The following is a 20,260-nucleotide window of genomic DNA, read 5'->3' on the forward strand; positions in this document are numbered from 1 at the left end:
TCTCGCCTCCTTTGAAGCTGGTTCTATTACAGACCCCGTTTTAAAAAGGAGGAACCGGGCACAGAGAGGCGAAGTATGCAAAGCCGCGGCCTGTGGACGACTCTCTGGGACAGAAATCCATTCCTTTGTCATTGCTCTCCACTGCTCTCTACACCTGGTGGAGGGTCGGAACCCCAGGGAACCCCCAGGGCCGGGGGAGAGCCAGCAAGGGTGGGGAGGAGCCCAGCAGGAGGGCAAAGGGGTGGGGTCCCTGTGGGCACAGAAGTGGGGAGAAGGGAGGTGGGGGAAGGGATGGAAAGTCGTCCCCCACGGAAGCAGCCCCCCAGCTGGCTGGTCTTTGAGGAACGGCAGGTGGTCACCCTCCCTTGCCACCCACCAGCTCTGAGGTTGAAGATTCTTTCCGCACAGAAGCTGTAGGCCTGGTATGGCTTGGGGGTGGGGGCAGGAGGCAGAGTGACAGGCATTTTCATGTCTGGGCTGCCTTGCCCTGTCGGCCTCACAGTCTTGGTGAGTCATCTCTGCTCTCTGCAAGGCACCCAGCAGGGGGTAGGGACTGAAGTGGCAACATGATCTGGGCGTCTCCGAAACCTGCTTGCACGTTTCTTCCTACTCTGGAGCACCCACAACTGAGAAAGAGGCTGTTCCTGGAAGGGCTCTTTCCCTCCGGGGTCTGGCTTTCTATTTCCTCCCCACCCTGGGTTTTTAACCATTTCTGAGCCCACAGGGTCTCCAGTCCTTTGGTCCCAGGTCAGGCAGCCTATCCTCTGGGCCTCAGGCCATACCTCCCACCCCCTTGGCCAGAAATGGGCCTGACAAAAGCCAGAGCTGGGTCTCAGCATCCAGCCCCTCAGGGAATGCTCAGTCTGAATCTTGCCTCTCTGCTGAGCAGGGCCTTCAGGCCTCCACACAGAGAGGGGTTGGGTACAGGGTGCTAGAGACCCTGGTAAGCCAGGGCTTGAGGGAGCTCCTGAGGCTGCTGGGGGTTTGGCAGCGCCTGGGGGTAGCATTGGGTCAGTGTACCCCTCAGGGTGGGGCTCCTGGCTGGCCAGTGTGCAGGCTGGGGTGGGCTGCCAGGGCAGGCTGGTGGGCTGGGGTGGGTTGGGCCCTGGGTTCCACAGTGGCATGGGGTGCCACTGGGGCTTTACGATAGCCTCAGGGAGCGATGGGCTGTGGCTCCATCAAGTCCTTGCCTGTGCTTCCGGCTGGCCCCTTGACAATGCCTACCAGGCCTCCTTGGTGGCAGCAGGAATTGGGTGGGGCCTTTGATAGGTCACAGCTGAATTGATAATATGAATTGGCTGCATGGCCTTGGGCAAGTTATTTACTGTCTACAAGACTCAGACTCTATATTTGAAAAGTGGAGAAACCGTACCCATTAAGGTGGCTTCTACCCAAAACAGAAAATAACAAGTCTTGGTGAGGATGCAGAGAAATTGGAGCCCTCGTGCTCTGTTAGTGACTGGAAAATAGTGTAGCCAATGTGGGAAAGAGCATGGCAGGTCCTCAAAAATTTAAACAGAACTAACGTATGATCCGGCCATCCCATTCTTAGGTATATATCCAAAAGAATTGAAAGCAGGGTTTTGAACAGATATTTGAATGCCCATGTTCATAGCAACATTATTCACAACAGCTAAACAGTGTGTTAAAAGGAGAACCACAGGCCCAAAATGGCGTCACTTGTGCTAAAGTCCATGATACCAAATATAGATTTAAATCCTGACCTAATTGCCATTTCAACCTTTCCCAGAAACATAATCTTAATCAATCAACCAGTCTGGAATTGTCTCGTCAACACCAATGAGGTAATCTGTCAAGTGGGCCCTGTCCATTTCCCTGGAAAGGCCATCTGCATGATAAACACCCTTGCAGTTCCCTGTCCCCCCTGAAGAAGTCCTGGTCTAAAATAACCCTCTCTTTTGTTGATAGCTCCCTTGCCTCATCCTTCTTCCTATAAAAACTTTCCATTTTGTACAACCCCTTACTTGGTTGAATGTTGTTCTTTGCGGTCCCCAACCTTTTTGGCACCAGAGACCAGTGCTCCTATGAGACTCTAATACCTGATGATCTGAGGCAGAGCTGAGACTGTGATGCTAGCTCTGGGGAGCGGCTGCAGATACAGATGCAGCTTTGCTTGCTTGCTGCTCACCTCCTGCTGTGCAGCCCAGTTCCTAATAGGCCATGGACTGGTACTGGTCCATGGTCCAGGGGTTGGGGACCCTTGCTTTAACAGGTGAAAACAACCTTAATGTCCATTGACTGATGAATGGATAAGCAAAATGTGGTCCATCCATACGATGGGATATTAATCAGCCTTAAAAAAGAAGGAAATCCTTTCATATTCTACGATGGGGATGAACCTCGAAGACGTTCGCTTAAGGGAAATGAGCCAGTCACGAAAAGACAAATACCATATGATTCCATTTATATAAGGTCCTTAGAGGAGTCAAAATCATAGAGACAAAAAGTTGAATGGTGATTGCCAGGGGAGGAGAAGTGGGGAGTCAGTGCTTAGTTTTAGTTTTGAAGGATGAAGCGTTCTGGAGATGGATGGTGGTGGTTGTTACGCAACAGTATATACTTAAAAATGGCTGAGGTGGGTAATTTTATGTTGCATTTATTTTACCACAATTGGAAAAACAGTGGTATATCAGCACTCCCTGAGCAGGGTTCTTTTGAGGGTTCAATGAGGGGCGTTCTGGCCAGGTTCTTAGGCCAGTGTCCTGCACGCGGTTGGGCAGGTTTCGTGGGGCTGCAACCTGGGCGCATGTACAGGGCCCCCGTGCTCAGACCTGCCCTGCAATTGCTTCAATGCTATTGTAGCTATGTTAAAATTCTTAAGTTTTGAACGAGGGTCTCCTCATTTTCATTTTGCACTGGGCTCCTCATATTATGTAGCTGGTTCTGGCTGTCAGCCAATATGAAACGGTGGTTCTTAGTAAAAAAGACACCTGGACAAACTTTGTCAGCAGCTTTGTGCAGGAGTAACTCGGTGAAGGGCCTCAGGGTCACGTGATGGCAGCATTACTCTCTGGGGGGTTAGGAGGAGCAGGGCCACCTGCCCAGGGAGAAGAAGCCACATACAGCAGAGGTTGGTAAGGAGCTGGGGCCAGGTAGTGCCAAACGGATCCCTAACTGCTCTAGTTGATATTTCAAGTCTCCCATGGCAGAACCCGGCTCGGAGGAACCAGCGGAAAGCAGCCATCGCAGGTAAGTCTCATCTAGGAGGTAATGTTTATTGGACACCTATGATTAGTCAGTGGTGCTAGGCGCTGTAATCACATCACGTGTGAAATCTTCCTATTCCCATTCACGTCCTTGGTTTAAGGTGAGTCTGGGATCCGCAGCAGTGGGGCGTGACTTCGGCCAGTCAGGCTCCAGATTAGTGCTGGTTCCACTAGATGGTGCTAAGTGCAAATGACGATGGGCCCAAGGAGCTACCCAGGCCTTGGAGAGGGTCGCGGGAAGGTTTCAGGAATCCCTATAATCAGAGCTCAGACATCACCTAGAAAATGCACGTCTTTCCAGAAGGCTGCTATATTCCAGGAGGCAGTAGTGTGAACGGTCAGGTTTTCTGGGTTCAAATCCAGGCCCTGTCACTTACGAGTTCCACGTTTCACATTTTTATTGATGAAATAAAAAAATATAGTAATAATTGCAAACCTTTTTGGTACTACAGGTCCAATGAAAAAATGTTTTGTGTGTGTGTGTGTGTGGGGAGGAGGTGGGATAAATTTCACTTAATTAGGGTTCAAAGTTCGTATATTTTCTATCATCAATGGATTGCAAATGGTCATGGGGATGGATCGTTCCCAACTTTCGAGCTGTAAAAAACAGGCAGAAGGCTGGATGTGGCCAGTGGTTTGCTGACTTCTGATCTATTGTATTAAAATTTCCTTGGTGTTCGGTTCTACTTTTGCTGAATTTTGTACCTTTCTTGAACGTTGTTGGTCTTTCGTGTTTTTGGTTGGTGTCTGAACTCTTTCATGAACTCCCCTCATGGTACAATGTTTATGTCCTCTCAAATTCATGTGCTGAAATTCTACCCCCCCGACGTGATGTATCAAGAGGCCCGGCCTTTGAGAGGTGAGGAGGTCATGAAGATGGAGCCCTCATGAATGGGATTAGTGCCCTAATAAAAGAAACCCCAGAGAGCTCCCTCGCCCCTTCTGCCCCATGGGGACACGGCAAGATGACTGTCTACGACCAGGAAGCGTGCCCTCACCAATCTGTGGTGTTTAGGCGGTACCCAGTCTCTGGTGTTTGTTGTTATAGCAGCCTGAGGAGACTAAGACACATGGCTTCAGCCTCAATGCCAGAGGATTCAATCCAGGTCTGACTTCAGTTTTAAGTTTTACACTAGGTCAGGCTGCCTCTTCCTAACAGAGGGAGCTTAAAAATATATAGTTTGAGGAAGTAGACCTGTCCAATGCTCAAGGGGACACTTCACAAATGAGCTGACCTTTGCGTAGGCTATTTCTTTACTACATGCTGAGCCCAACGTGTCACGTTATCCTTACAACAAACTCAAGCTGAGCAGCAGAGGGAATAAAGAGCGGTTTGGACTCAGCGCCCCAATCATCGGGCCGCTCTGCCTCCCACTATCGAGCTCAATGCGCAACCGACCCGTCTCAACCTCATTTCTGGACCCTGAAGGTTGCGCGGTCCCCGCGACTGATCGGCTGACTCTTGGGGCAAAGCGGGCTCCCAGGCTGCGAGCGCAGAGACCTGCGGGGAACGTCTGACCCCGGAAGCAGTCGCGGCGCCGGCGGTCGCGTCTTCGGTTGCCAGGGCGCCGCCCCGGAAGTGGGGCGCGGCGCGCCGCCGGCCAGTGCGCGGGCCGCGGGCGGCGTCTTCCTGCGAGCGCGGCAGTGGGGCTGGAGGCGGCGCCGGGGCGCGGTGCGGAGGCGCCCTGCTCCGCGCTCCTCGGCGCTGCTCCGCGCTCCGCGCCCACAGGTGAGGCCCCGCGCCGAGGCCGCCGCCTCCCAGGCCCGAGGGTGTGGCCGTGCTTTGGTGAGCGAGTGCGCACGCGCGAGCCAGCGTAGGCGCCCAGGTCTTGGCGGCCGCTGGCGTGGGGTTAAGCTGCTGCTCGCGGGACCCGCGTCTTGCAGGGCGCAGTGCACCTGTGGCGAGAGTTCTGGGCAGGAGCCGGGAGACTTGTGTTCCCCGCCCTGTTCACCTCTCTGGCGTCTGGACCTACGCATGTCCTCTCTCTGTTTTCCCATCAATTAGAGAGGTGGGGGGGCGGGGGGTGGATGTAGTCATCCACCCCATAGAGTGGCTGGGGCATTATAGGAGTTTTCATTCTGGAAGTAAAAGTATCGTATCTTTGTAACCCGATTAGGGTGTGCAGAGCGGTTTGTTGTTCGGGAAACAGTGAGCACATTTCAGTACTAGGTTATGGCCGTGCAAACGATCTGCCCAGCCCCTGCACTCAAGGCACGGGTAAACAGTCCTGTGGAGCATGGCACTGTCCCCCAGTAGGAGTGAGGAGAGAGGCGGTGGCAACACAGCTGTGAAGGAATGCGCTGCATGGCTATGAAGTCCTCATTTACATTGTTATTTATTATTTAAAGGTGGCGCTTTTTCCTTTTCGAAGACTCACAGGAAAAGAATCCAGGTGCCCAGCATTCCGGCCTAGCTGGGACTTTACTGAAAGTGATAGTGGTAGTCGGGGCTAGTGGGGATGAGGACAGAGAGGGCTCCTGTGTTACATGGCTGGACCCAGAAGGGTGGCTGAGATGACTTCCCTCTTGCTGTTCCCCCTGAAGGTTGTCTTGGCGTTTGTCTGAGGGTAGTCCTGACTCCCGAATGTGAAAGGCCTCTTGGTCGAGTTCTGTCCTGCAGTTGCAGGTGTGGATATTCCCCGAGAGGTTCCCTTATTCAGTGGAAATCAGCCAAACTCCCAGCCCCTACTTCATGCCCCAGTCTTTGTGGGTGAGTGTATGGGTATCCGTCCCCTGCAGGTCCGGGCAGGGTCTAGTTCACTGCTTGACACAATGGTGTCTGATGGTGTGCGGAGGGAGATCTTGTCTTCATTTTCGTTGATTGAACACCTGCTTTTACTAGACACTGTTTTGGGGGCTGGGGATGCAGCAGGAGACAAAGTGGAACCGTGTTCCTGTTCCTATGATGTGACAGATTTGTGTGAAAGACAGATAGTCAAGGAACCAAACGCCTGGACTAGACCTTTTCTTTTCAAACTTGAGCATGCGTAAGACTCATCTGAGAGCTTAAACAGATGCTTGGGCCCCATTGCTGAAGAGTCTGATTCAGTGCATCATGGTGGGGGGAGTTCAAGAATTTACATTTCTAGCAAACTCCAGGTGATGCCCATGCTTCAGGTTCATGGGCTATGCTTTGAGTTGGCGCCAGACTCCGCAACTGTGTGCAGCATAAGTGCTGTGAAGTGGTGACAATGTCGTAAGTGGGGAGGATGGAGATGGAGATTGGAAAGCCAGGATGAGGCATTGACTTTTGAGAAGGGGCCAGACGGGGGAAGAGCAAAGCCTTAAGACAGGATGCAGCTCGGTGGATGTGAGGAGCTCAGGAAAGGCTAGAGACTGGAGATGGGTGGTGGTGGGTGGGAGGGGTGCCAGGAGACAAGACCCAAGAGGTGATGGGCGACCATGTAGGTCATGGGCAGACCTCTAGTTTCGATGTGAGTGCGATGGGAAGCTGCTGTAGGGTCATGAGCAGAGCGATGTGATTTGCTTCGTTTGGGTAGAAAGATCAGCTTGCTGCTGGATGGAGAATGGGTAGCAGTGGAGTGAGGATGGCACTAAGGAAACCAGTTGGGGCCTGCTGTGGTTGTCTAGGATCTCTGGGATGCTGGGGAGAGACGCAGAAGGATCTGGAATCTCCTGTGGTAGAGCTGACACGGTTTAGTGCTGGATCGAATTACTGGTCCTTTCTCCTTGGAGCCACAGCTGAACTGTGTTTGCAGGGTTGTGAAAGCACTTTGTCGCTGGGGCTTACACTTGTTGGTTGTGTCTCCGGCGTCCCCCCTTGGATCAGGACTGTCCAGCAGTGCTTTGTCCCAGGTAGCTTGTTATCTCCTGTCATGGGCCTGGCTCAGAGTGGCTGAACAAAAGCTAGACTGTCGATGGCCCAGGTGCCTGGGGCCACCCCTGTGGAAACTTGTTCTCAGGCTTGTGAAGATCCTGCCCACTTGCCCCAGGAGTTCTCGAAATAACCAACAACTGTCTGGTTTCAAGATGGCTCTCTGCTGCTGACATACCCCAGGTGGTGACGGCCCACCGGGATTTCAAACTGCGATCAGAGTAAAGATCAGCAAAGTAACAACCGCTCTCTGTTTCTCCTGGTTAGGCTTTGACGATGCTGTGTTGAAAGTGGCTGGCCAAGTGGCTTAAAATTCGGATGCACCAGTTCACGTGAACCAGTAGAGAGGGAGTTTCAAATTCATTACACATTTTTTTATTAACCCCACTTTTTTTTTTTCTGTTTTAGGAGGAGGTGACCAGAAAACGATCTGACATCAGGTATTTATTTGCTTTTGTAAGAAAAGGGGCTTAGTAGTTCTTAGGGCTGGGAAGGAGTCAGCCCTGGCTTCTGTACTGTGGGATCGGCCAGCTGCTTCCTTTGTCCTGCAGACGATTGATTTCTGAGCCCTCTCAATGGCTGAGTGCTGGGGGACAGAGCAAATGAGCCTGCTGCCTGCCCTGCGGGGGTCGAAGTCTGCCTCAGGAGACACATGTAAACCGACAGTTGACACATGGTGTGGGAGGGACGCAGTGTGCATGACCCTCTCCTCTGCCTCTTATTCCCAGGCCCCTCCCCCATCCGTAAATGAGGGAGTGCCTTCCCTGGGGCGCCCGTCAGCCTGATAGACTTAACGGAGAGAAGCGGCACGAGCCATCCAACCCAGTGCCCCCCACGCCCTAGTGCTTAATAAGTGGCAGCTGTTGTTTCTAGTGATGATATTGATATGTAACTAGTACTTACCCCGGGAGGGCGGGTTGATCTCATCACCGCCATCACATCACCGCCCGAGCCTGGCGGCCCGCTCTCGAGCAGGGGCCCGGGCCCGGAGGAGTGCGCATGTCCAGTCAGGGCAAGTGTCAGGGTGAAGCCTTTCCTGCGTGGCGCACTTGTTTCAAGTCCAGGTAACGGCTGGAGCACATGCCGTGGGGGTCCTCACCTGCTGACCCTGCAGTCATCCCGGCACTATGTGAAGGAGCTGTCGTGTCCATTCCCATTTCCTTGACTTGGGAGGCTGAGCCCCCAAGAGCACTGGCCGGTATCTGGAGCTAGACACGTCAGCACTGGGTCTCTGAGCGTCATGTGTGGAGGGAGATGCTGTCCCCTCTTTGGCTTTTCCTGGGCTACCTTGTCATCGATCCTTGGTGGTGGTTTCCACACTGAGTTAGCATATTTCTGAAAAGAGGTCCTCTGTCTTTTCAAAGGAAACATGGCCTTAGGTTATTTCTCCCTTTTTTTTCAAACTATAAATGACTGTTTTTCTGCTCATCACTTTACTGCATTTTCTTATGCATATACATTTACACACATATATATATACAAAAAAGACAATTTATGGGCATACATTTTTCATTTAGTATGGGTACATTTTATTTTATTATTTTTTAAATGCCTACAGCACCTGGTCTTCCTAGGTGGTCTCCCATCCAAGTACTTACCAGGCCCGACCCTGCTTACCTGCTCAGCTTCCGAGATCAGACGGGATCGGGCATGTTCAGGGTGGCATGGCCGTAGACAGTATGGGTACATTTTCTTGTAGTTTCCTAGGGCTGTGGTATCAAAGCGCCACAAACTGGTGGCTTAGTGAGGCCAGAAGTCTGACATCAAGGTGTTGGCAGAGCCACGCTTCCTGCAGCCTTGCCTCTTCTGCCTGCGGGTAGCCCCAGGTGTTCCTTGGCTGATGGTAGCGTAAATCTAGTCTCTGCTTCCATCTCCACATGGCCATCTTCCCTCTGTGTCTGTGTGTCCCTGTGTCTTCACGTGGTGTTCTCTGCCTGTGTGTGTCTGTGTCTAAATTTCCTTACAAGGACACCTGCCATTGGGTTAGGGTCCACCTCAATGAGCTCATTTTAATCGCGAAGACCCTACTTCTGAATAATGTCACATTTACAGGTACCCGGGTTATCAACATATATTTTTGGGGGACACAGTTTCACCAGTAACACATCTCCAGAACTGAGTATTGAGAGCGAAGAGTCAGGTTCACAGGACTGACCCTTGAGGACTTGTGCAAGCACACACGCACGCTGTGAGTAGTTACGTGTCAGTGGGCAAGGTGCCGGGTAGTAGGGTCGAGCAGGTGTCGGAAGCCAGCCGACGAAATAATTCAGGGTACCTGAAAGGGGGAGCATGGACTGAGGAAAAGAAAGAAGACAGAACTGCAGGAGGGAGCACAGATACTACAAGCTGTGTCTGTGTCCGTGTCCCCAAGTTTATTCAAAACACACTACTTATAGCATTGCAATGAGAAAACAGCAGTCAAGACTCAAGGTCAGCCCAATTACCCGTCCTGCAAAACAGATGCAGTTCTCACAACTCCCTTCTTTGAAAGCACTGAGTGATTAAAATAGTTTTAGTACCACTCATCTCAAAGCTCGCCAATTTAGCTCAGCTCCATAGTTTACCTCAAAGCTCGCCAATTTAGCTCAGCTCCCAACAAGCAGGGCGACTGTGAGCTCTGCTGCAAATACCCACACTTAGGTCTAGAAAGAATCAGTGGGAGGAGGAGAACAGGTGACTGAGTCTCTTCTCTCTCGCATTTATACAAGGAATATACACAAAGAACTAGACTGCAAAGAGGGAAGTTCTGAGTGCCAGCAGAGCTGTCAGGAGGGGTATGCAGAAGGTTCGGAGGTGGGAAATGTTAACTCCAGCGAAGGCGATGAGAATGGCTCCCCAGGGGAAGTGACCGCTGAACTGTGCGCACGTGACTGGTGGGAGTTGGGTAAGAAGCAGGGGGAAGAGAAGGGCGCGAGCACAGGCTGGCGGGTGGGGAAGGGTGACACGTGCACGGAAGGGTGAGGAGGTGTGTGCAGTGGACGGGGTGGCGTGGCACCGCCAACGCATCAGCAGGAGCCGATAAGTAATAGAATTCAGAAATGTTTATCACAACTGGAGAACCTTACGGCATCTTCTGGCGTGTTTGTTAAACAGAAGACGCCAGCCACTGAGTACTCTGGTCAGTCACAGTTTTGCTAGGCTGTCAGAGTGTCTTTGATCTTGTGCTGTGTGTGTTTTAGGGAAAGACACGAGGCCAGAGTCAGTGAAACAGAAGAGAAATTGGATGTTACCGTTGGCTCCATGTGGTAGGTCCAGCTTGAGATGTTTTCCTTAGTGATGCTTGGCGGATAGAGGGAGCGGAGAAGACCACACGTCTCAGGCTCCATTTCCTGCTCAGTTAAGTGAGGATGAGAACATGTGCTCCGTGGGCCTTATTGGGTTGGGGTCCTACCCCTGGAAGTATTTGATGACTTTAAAGCTCAGTGCAGATATAGATGCAGCCTTTATGGTTTTCCCCTCTCGCTCTTGCTTCTTCTGCGTTATCCCCAGGTGGGCGTCAGTGGCTGGTGTCAGGCCACCCAGTGAGATTCGTTTGAATTGTGCAGCCGCAGTGGTTGTGGTGTGGGTGCTGCCTGGCCGGCGGGTGATTCTCACCCTAAAGCCTATGTCGCAGTTGGACTCGCGTGGGCAGGACACGGCAGGATTCGTCAGGGAGGCAGGGCTGTGGCAGCCGAAATCAGGTGGAGATGAGGGAACTCCCTCTGTGCTGGGTTTTGACACTGCGAACGGGTTGAAGTGTGCGAGACGTGCGGGGTTCGCTCAGTATTGGGACCCAAGTTCACAGCAGCGGGGCCGAGGCTCCCGTGCCGCTTCTCCATCATTTCTGGGCAGCGACTCCACGTGGATTCTGACCGATCAGGTGATAACCTTATGTGGTTGTTAGGTGGCACCTTGGACTTTGCAGAGGGGTTTTATTTATTTATTACTTTGATCCTGTGGCTGTTGTCATCCTGATGAAGGCCAAGTTCACAGAGGGAAGCAGCAGGCTGTGTGGAAAGAGGTGGCACTTTAGAGTAAGGTCACCTGGGTTTGAATCAAAGCACCATGACGCCCTTTGGTCTGGTTCTTAACACAGACTCTTAACTTTTGAGCCTCAGCTTCCTCATCCATGAAATGGGGACATGACGATATTAACATAAAGTATTTCTTGAGTGCGCTCCCTGCACCAGGCACTGTTCTTGGCGCCATGTTCACGTGTTCACGTGTTCAGTCCTTTCTATAACCCCGTGACACGAGTAGGTGTTGTTGTCATCCTCATTTAACAGAGAAGGAAACAAGTTCAGAAAGGTCAAGTAGGCGGCCCAGGGTCACACAGCTAGTGAGCGCTGGGCCTCAGACCCAGGCTCCGGAGCCCGTACTCCGCCATGGTCCCGCCTCTGTGATCCTCCACGGGGCGAGGACGGGGTGGGCTGTGTGACTGCACTGGGAGCTCCGCCGGGTGGATGCCTTCTCTTTCCTTCTCCCCAGGCAAGGCACACCTGGTGCCCATGTCCACCTCCCACACTTTTTCTGCCCTGTCAGGTTGTCCCAGAAGCAAAGCTATCATCCGTCCGTGGAGGAGGTGCCTCCATTCGTAAAAGGCCCCGAAGGCCCCTGGCTTTCGAGCCTAGTTTTTCAGGGAGCCCCTTCTTCGGATCAGGTTGTACACAGAAGTATAACGAATGCAGCCTTTTCGGGCTGGAGCTGGGTGAGAGCTGGTTCCCGGGCCGCCCGAGCAGTTCGAAAACCCTTTTCATCGCAGGAAACAGGCTCAGAGAGGTCAACTAACTTGCTCAAAGTCCCACAGAGGTGCTGGCAGACTTGGCAGCATTGTCCGTCAGTCTGGACTGAGCACTCCCCATCTGCCAGCACAGTGCTCGGCCCTGGGGGAGAGCCAGCTCCCTGCCCTCGAGCAGGGACAGAGCTGCAGGGACAGAGATACGGGGTTGCGTCCGGTCGGAGGGGCAAGGGGGCTCTGTGCAGGAAGTGACATTTACACGTGCAGGCAGAGGGGTGGGAAGTGGCTTAACCAGCCAGAGGGAGGGACGGGTGCTGCAGACAGACGCCCAGCATGTGCCAAGGTCCTGAGGCTGAAGAGAGGTCCAGTGGCAAGGACAGAGTGGACGGAGGGGAGTGGGGCACATGATGCACCTGGAAAAGCAGGTGAGGGCCAGGGGTCCGCACTGTCCGTGTGCACTGGGGAGCCAATGGGAGCGACAGCAAGCAGAGGCCCGCACGTGCAGAGGGGTGGGGGCAGGGCGCGGGGCACTGGTGGGGGTGGGGGCACCCGCACCGGGTGAGTCAGCTCCAGGCCTTCCCCAGCTGCCCTGGGCAGAGCCGTCCTGCCGCCTGCTCCACGTGCTTCTCTGTGGCTCCCGTCGCACTTGCGATCGAGCACCTGTTGCTGACGATTTCATGACCGCCTTCATCTCCTCTGGACCAGGATCGCGGCCTTGGCGCAGTTGACAGTCGGGCTGGGTGGCTTGTGGGGGCTATCCTGCACGTTGTGGGGTGTGGGGCAACACCCCTGGCCTCTACTCATTAGATGCTAGAGATACCCTCCCCTCCACTTGTGACCAAAAAAATGTCTCCAGACATTGCTGAATTCAGGGGCAGTTGGCCCCTGAGAACCATTGTGGGGGGCTGAGCTTGGGTGGGGGATGGAGGCTCGGGGGATGAGAAGGGTTCCTTTGGGTGGGAGGAGCTGACATTTCAAAGCTCTGAGCAGTTGATCTCTTGCAGGATTATGGCAGGAAAAGTGAAATGGGTCACTGACATCGAGAAGTCCGTGCTGATAAATAACTTTGAAAAGAGAGGATGGGTCCAGGTGGCGGAAAACGAGGACTGGAATTTTTACTGGTGAGTGTGAAAAGTGGGGCTTCGACCATTTCCACACCAGCTTACCAGTGTCCTCAGTCCTGGCGCCTGCGTGCAGAGGGCAGTCCCAGAGGTAGGTGTCCCTGCCGGCACGCGCCTCCCGTCACGTTTGTCATCCCACGGCACTTCCTGCCCACACGGCCAGGAGCCCTTGGTTTGCACGTGCTGTGGGGTTGCCCACACTGCTGTTCATCACATGGCGAGTGTGGTTAATACTGGGGATTCGGGTGAGAACCCGGGGCCCCCCTCGCTGGCTGGTGTGCCTCGCTGCCAGCGCCTGCTGCTCAGTGCCCAGGGCCTGCTCTGGGGAAGTCGGCGACGTCCTTGCCCGGGAGGAGGACTGGGGAGAAGACTCTGGGAGAGGATTCTGTCCTTCTCTTTGCTTCCATCTCGGATGGCAAGAGGGTCCTGTTTGCACTGAATTGAAAATAACTGGAAGGTGAGTTAGACTAGGGAAGGAAGAGCAGTGATCTGGCACTGTCCCCGGGTGGTGCTCTACCCAGCCGGGCACCTGGGTGTTGATAGTCCAGCCTCTGAAGCGGGCTCCGTGCCTCGGGGCAGCCTCCACCCTCTGGCAGGGCCCCATGACAAACCTTACTCTGGTTGGCCATTGCCTGTGCCATCCCTGGCTCTGCAGTCCTGGGTCCAGGGCATCGCAGCGACTCTTTGAGGTGAGGGCAGCACATCAGGGTCTCTGGGGGCTTTTTTGCCCTACACGTCCCCCCTCCCCAAGACTCACCCTCCCGCTGCTGCCTTGAGACGCGGCTTCTCTCTAGCGGCTTCTCCCCCATTCCCCCCAACGTAGCAGGCCGCACGTTTTTCTCTGCTGACGAACTAAGATGTCTTTTGTCTGCACCTTCCTCCGTGCTGTGCCCTCTGCCCCTGCCAGCTTGTCCTTCGGAGACACAGTGCACCCCCAGATTAGACATCCAGGCCCTGGAGCCAGGTTGCGCCTGCTTCACAGCCTGTTCCTCCACGGCTGTCTGCGGCCACTAGCAAAGGACTTGATGTCTCTCTCTCTCTCTCTCTCTCTGCACATTTGGTTGTTGGAGGTTTAAATGTACGAGCTTGGAGCAGTGCCTGTGATGGCTGCTGTCAGCACATGCCATCGCTGTCCTTTAGGTACTGGCACATGTGCTGCCTGTCCCCAAAGCCACCTCTGCCTCTTGCAGGCTCCCAGACCGCTCTGTTCAAGTGTCCTGCAGCAAATGCCGTGTGCCTTGATTAGTGATTTTCCCACCTGTCTCCTCTTTACATGTTACTGTGAACCCCTAGAGACCGAGCACCTTGCCTGGCTCATCCCAGCATCCCTAGAGCTTGGCCCGGCCCGGGTGAGGGTAGACCAGCTTCCCACTCCCATGTCCAGCAGTGGTCAGAGGGGTGACTGTACTCTGCTCCCAGCAGCAGTTAAAGCTCCCTGCACTTTAAACCACAGCCGAATTGCCCTGCGGGAGGATGCAGTGCGGGTAGGGAAGGCCTTTATGGAGTCATTCAGCACCTGCGTACGGGTTAGCGCCTAGTTAGTAATCTTTCTCCTCAACCGTAAATAATTCCCCCAGAGCCCTGTTCGTGGGAGCCCGGAAGACAAGGCTGACCCAGACCATGCAGTGCGCTGCTCACCTTGGCAGCGCTCGGCTCCTTGTCATGGGCTCAGCAGGAGCTCAGTGCATCCTTTTGGTGCTCGGGGAGGGACTTGGGCATCTTCCTGCTTCATGCCAAATAAGAAGCATTTTGCCACTATTAACAAAAAAGAGAATGAGAGAGAGAACTAAACAGTATAACTTTGGGTATTTGGTATCTTAAGAGCTTCCATTTTAAGCAGTGAGTACACTCTCAGTCTTAAAAATTAGTTTGTAATAGTGGAGACAAAATGGTCAGTAATTGAGGAAAGGTAAATTTCTTGACTGAGTGGGTTGTGGTACAGCCATTAAAATAATTATGACAGTTATAAAGCAGTTTGGGCAATTGTATAACTAGTATGAAAAAAAACATGAAACGACTTGTATTCTGATAACAGTTATGCAAAAATAACTTGTATATAGACAGGACGTGGAAACAACACGAAACATGGAAGCAGTGACTGTGAGAGTGGGCGTGTTAGTGATCTATTGCCAAATTAATGGTGCGTAACAAACACCACAAAACTTAGGGGCTCAAAATAACAACCATTTTTTATTGCTCACGAGTTTCTGGGTTTGGCTGGGTGGTTCGTTTGGCCTGGCAGGACTTAGCTGGTCTGTCTTAGCTACTCACTCACGCATCTGCTGTCACCTGGTAGGTCAGCTGGTACTTAGCTGGTCTGTCACCTTCCCACCGGCTAGCCTGGGCTTGTTGTCATGGTGATAGCAGGAGTCCAGCAGGGAACGTGGAAGCTTTCAAGGATAGTTTCAGAGGTGGCACACCATCGCTTCTTCCATATTCTTTTTGACCAAAGCAAGGCCAAAATGGTAGATGTCTGGGCCCAGACCTTAGGAAACCAGCAGCTTCCCTTTCCTCTGTGGGAGCCCTCTGCAGGAGCCAGGAGCTGTGGTGCGAGAGGCCTTACTGTGCTGGGACTGTCTTGCTGGAGAAGCTGCGTGTGGGTGCTGTGCATGGCACTTGCAGCTGTGCCTGGCCTGCCAGCCATGCCCGCCAGGGTGCCAGACCTATGAGGGAAGCCTTCTTGGACCTTCCTGTGCCACATGGAGCAAAAGAACGCTCACCTGAGCCCTGCCCAAGTTCTTGACCCACAAAACCACAAGATAAAATGGTTGTCGTCTTAAGTCACTGACTTTGGGCAGTTTGTTTTGCAGTGCTAGGAACCCGGACACGACCCGTCACACCCCTGAGGGTGGTAGGGCAGCAGCTTGTCCTGAAAACTGATAAAGGGAAAGAGTCATTCCTGTGTGAACCGGTTTTCAGGGCATCTAAATTGTTGATGAAGGGAGATTTCTCTTTGTAGGAATATTCTCACTAATGAATGAAGGAGGAAGGAAAGAGAATATCTCCATTTTGTAATCCCCAATGAAATAAGGACCTAGGCCTGTCCGGAGTGAGCACTCAACTGGCTGCACCCAGCGGACGTGCTCTAAGTGTGACGTGCATGCCACGCTTTAGAGACTTAGCACGAAGGAACAAATTCAGGTTTCTCATCATTAACTTTCATCTTGATTATATGTTGAAATGATAATATTTTAGATATATCGGGTTAAATAAGATTTTTAAAATTATGATCACCTATTTTTTAAACCTTTTAATGTGGCAACTAGAAGATTGATAATCACCTACGCGGCTCCGTTGTGGGTCAGGTTCTCCTTCTGTGGAACGGTCAAAGGGAGAGCCCCAGGGTGGACGTGCTCGCCAGTGGCCAGACACGCCATCCAGCTCGCAGCCTTGCCCAAAAGTCAACTCGCAGCTCATGGCACTCGTAGGTCTGACTCCAAGTTCACAGGAAGCGCCGGGGCAGGGCGTGTGCAGGACAGGAACCTGTGAGGACCCCTCCAGGCGGGCGGCCCAGCGTCTTCACAGAGGAGGGAGGGACGATGTATAGATTTAAAGAGAACAACTAGCCAGAAGGCCTGGCCCTTATGTTTGCACAAGCCGTAAAAAATATTCATCAGACAATTAGGGAGTTTGAACACGGGTTAATATTTGATGATATTCAGGAATTGCTGCTACTTTTTTTCAGTTGCGATAACAGTATAAAATAGGATATTGTGTACTATAAAAAGGGGCCCTAAACCGTCAGAGGCTCTTACAGAGATGTTTTGGATGAAGTAGTGTGATGTCTGGGAATTCCTTCAAAACGTGCGGGTGTCGTCAACTATAATTAAAGTAAAAAGAAAACTAAGCCAGTTCTGTGAGAAGTGGGTGGGATACAGACAAAACAAGCCTGGCTGCGTGGTGACAGCTGTCGAAGCCGGATAATGGGGTTCTGTTATACTTTTCTCCTTACTTTGACATATGTTTGAGCTTTTCCATAATAAAAAGTAAAAAAATAAAAATAAATATCTTTCTAATGATCATGGAATCAAAAGAAACCCTCTGGGTGCTCTAGGCCCCCTCCTTAGGCTGGTGGCCTGGGGTGTAGGTGGGGGCCGGGGCCACAGAGCGAGAGGTCCCGTGACACCCCGCCTTGTTTTGTGACTGCGGCTCCCTTGCAGGTGCCAGCCCTTCCGTCCTTCCCGCTCCCGCCCTGCCTCTGTAGGGCTGATGAGGGCAGACAGGAGTGGCCGGGAGACCGGCTTTCTTAGAGCATTAGGATCCATTTCTCTCTTGACTGTTCTCCGCGCTTCAGTGGGGCGCAGCCCAGTTTAGCTGGCCCGTCGGATCCCTCCGCGAATGCGAAGTGTCGGGGCCTAAAACAACCCCGGGGGCTTTGGTTTTAAGGAGTCCTTGTCCTTCCTGACTGTGAGGGCAAATATTGTATAAATGACCTTACTGGCTTCAGAGTCTGAAAGTCTGTTTTCCATTAGTTATCGATACTAGTAATCAACGTCATCATTGATTGATAAACACTTATGGCGCACCTACTGTGCGTCAGAGTGGAACCATTCAGGGGAGAGAGTCAGAACAGCTCCTGCTTCCAGCCGGTCACTGGACATGTGTCCTGTGCTGCTGTGGGCCGTGGCCGTGGCCGTGGCCGGGCACCCTGGCCCAGGTGCTGGGGCGGGGGGTAACGGGTAAGCGCTCAACCCACGTCCGGTCGCGTTCCCGGGCTCTCGTGAGGACACCTGCACGTGGACATCCTCCGAGCCTCCCTCCTGCACATCCCGTTTGTGCTTCTCTCTCAGGATGAGCGTGCAGACCATCCGAAACGTCTTCAGTGTCGAAACTGGCTATCGGCTCTCAGATGATCAAATAGTCAACCACTTTCCGAACCACTATGAGCTGACCCGGAAGGATCTGATGGTGAAGAACATTAAGAGATACAGGAAGGAGCTGGAGAAGGAAGGGAGTCCTCTGGCGGAAAAGGACGAGAATGGAAAATACCTCTATCTGGGTTCGTGTCTTTTTTGCTGGCCTCAGATTTTACATAAAGAGTCGAGTTTTTCCTTTGGTGGCACAAGGCACCGAGGTGGCGACCGTCAGCTTTGACAGGTGACCGCGTTTGTGCGGTGTCTCCGGAAGGCTGTGTGTGTGGTGGAGGTTCTCACGTTTGGCATTGAGATTCCGTGAGCACCTCGGGAATTGCCTGTCAGGAAGAGAACGTCCTCGCTGCCCAGTGTGGGGGGACCACTTTCTGAGCTACGAAGTGCCACGAGGGAGTGTTACTGCTTCTGTTGACAACCAGGGAGGACATGTGTCCCTGTCCTGTGTGGCGATCAAAGCTGGGCTGTCTGATAGTTTCAGGATTCCTTTACGTACTTGGGCAAAATTATGTAAGTGACCTCTCCGGGCCTCAGTTGCCTCCTGTGATAAGCGGGCGTGGTGGCGGTACCCAGCTCACAGGTGCCGTGAGGATGAGTTGATACAGGTTTCTGTGGCGCTTGGTACACAGGTGATAAAGGTGACTTTTCACAGGAGTTGAACCACCCAAGTCCTTGTTGTGTTAGATGCTGGTTTGGGGCTGCGGGTAACGACGCTGTGGCAGTATTTCTCCTCGTGGCCACTGCTGGGCTGGCTCACCCTGTCCCTTCTACTTTACCTTTCAGACTTCGTTCCGGTCACCTACATGCTGCCTGCCGACTATAACCTGTTCGTGGAGGAGTTCCGGAAAAACCCCTCCAGCACCTGGATCATGAAACCTTGTGGCAAAGCCCAGGGCAAGGGCATTTTCCTGATCAACAAGCTCTCGCAAATCAAGAAGTGGTCCCGCGATAGCAAGACGTCTTCGTAAGTGGGGAGACCGCCCGTCCCTGTGCTTCCTCACTGGTGGTTTCGTGGCATCTGTCAGTCTGTCAGCCCCGCACCGGTGGCCCGCGCCTGCTTTTGCAGGTTTACGGCATTTGTCACACGGCGTCGGGGTGGGGCTCTGCGGCTGCTGTAGCCTCATTAATCACACGCTCCCACGAGGTGAGGTGCAGAGGGAAATGGCCCACAAGCCAGTGGAAGGTCACAGGAGCAGGGAGACTTGCAGGCTGCTCTTCATCCCAAAGTTGATGTGATACCTACCGAGTCATGGAGTTTGGGGGTGGCAGAGCAACTGCTTAAGACCTGGGACCCGGATCCTTGACACTCACTGTCGGAGCACATTTTGCTGTGAGACCCTGAGGGTCCTCATCTGGGCAGACCGACAGCACCGCCCTTGCAGGGACGTGGGGACGGCCAGTTAATCCGCACCCGGGCGCCCTTGGTACGTGTGGTCAGCACGGATGTGACGCTAGGTGGCTGGTCGGGTCAGGTCTCCTCCCTGGGTTGGGGACTCCTTGGAACGGAGGGTGCTGGGAGTCCCGTCCCGTCTGAGGCTCACTCTGCTTCTGCGAAGTCCTTGACAACGGTCACTGTGATCCTGTGTTGAGCATGGCGGCCGTGCCTTCTTGTGTAGTGCATTGCTAGCCCCCAGGTGGGTCAGCCCAAGGAGCACTCCCCGGATGGGTTCCTGGGAGCTGCTGCCACCGTCTCCAGGGGACACCACCTCTCTCTTCTTACTTAGAGGCAGGGAGCTGGTTGCCAACCGACTGCGAGCACCTTTGCTCTGTGCCGTCTAATTTTGTTTATCTCTGACACGCGTAGGTTTGTGTCTCAGTCCACTAAGGAGGCCTATGTGATCTCTCTCTATATCAACAACCCGTTACTGATCGGCGGGAAGAAGTTTGACCTGCGCTTGTATGTGCTGGTGTCCACGTACCGCCCGCTGCGCTGTTACATGTGAGAGCCGGGGTCTGTTTCCATTGGGGAGACCGTGCTTTGATGTGGCACCTACTCCTTAGCACCGTAATGAGGGTCCGCGAAGCACACCGTGTGCATAGCACCTGACGCGTGATAAGTATTGAGTGACATGGCTAGCCTTGATGCTAACGTGAGTCTTCAAAATGAAAAGCAGCTTTTAACCAGGCAGACATGCTCAGTGAAAAAAGCCAGACGCAGAAGGCCACACAGAGTGCAATGCTGTTTCTATGCAACACCTGCAATAGGCAGATCTTTTAGAGGCAGAAAGTAGGTTGGCGTTTGCCTACCACTGGGGTTGCGGGGTGACCGCTAAAGGTCACAGAGTTTCTTTTTGGGGCAACGCAGATGTTGTAAAATTGATTGGGGTGATGGCTGCACAGCTCTGCGAATGCACCAGAAACTGGTGAATAGTTTCCTGTAGGTAGGTGAGTTACATGATGCATAGGAGTTACGTCTCAATAAGGCCGTTATAAACAACAACAACAAAAAACAAAAAGAAGCAGCACTTTTCAAAGTTTGAAACAAACCGGCC

General features: G+C 53.0%; 1 protein-coding gene and 1 pseudogene across 19 annotated transcripts in view; one reads left to right on the forward strand and one right to left on the reverse strand.

Moving 5' to 3' along the window:
- The first annotated feature begins 4,829 nt into the window (after window positions 1-4,829).
- TTLL1 (TTL family tubulin polyglutamylase complex subunit L1) overlaps window positions 4,830-20,260 on the forward strand; it is a 40,604-nt gene continuing 25,173 nt past the window's right edge. For 8 of the 19 annotated variants that reach the window (XR_005652908.1, XR_005652907.1, XM_039863258.1 and 5 more), the window contains exons 1-5: window positions 10,242-10,307; window positions 12,784-12,900; window positions 17,691-17,899; window positions 18,552-18,732; window positions 19,573-19,707. Coding sequence is in view for 17 of the 19 variants with exons in the window: in XM_039863258.1 (XP_039719192.1) it covers window positions 10,303-10,307; window positions 12,784-12,900; window positions 17,691-17,899; window positions 18,552-18,732; window positions 19,573-19,707 (647 nt within the window). In the remaining 2 variants the exon portion in view is untranslated. Of the gene's footprint in view, window positions 5,014-5,771; window positions 5,938-6,130; window positions 6,159-7,024; window positions 7,044-7,470; window positions 7,503-9,114; window positions 9,251-9,770; window positions 9,947-10,241; window positions 10,308-12,783; window positions 12,901-17,690; window positions 17,900-18,551; window positions 18,733-19,572; window positions 19,708-20,260 lie in introns of those variants that run through there. The other 11 variants (XM_039863261.1, XM_039863262.1, XM_039863257.1 and 8 more) reach the window with 11 other exon arrangements.
- On the reverse strand, window positions 8,612-8,738 carry LOC120603055 (uncharacterized; annotated as a pseudogene).

This window comes from Pteropus medius, unplaced genomic scaffold (assembly GCF_902729225.1).
Source record: "Pteropus medius unplaced genomic scaffold, Ma_sr-lr_union100, whole genome shotgun sequence".
Lineage (NCBI taxonomy): Eukaryota > Metazoa > Chordata > Mammalia > Chiroptera > Pteropodidae > Pteropus > Pteropus medius.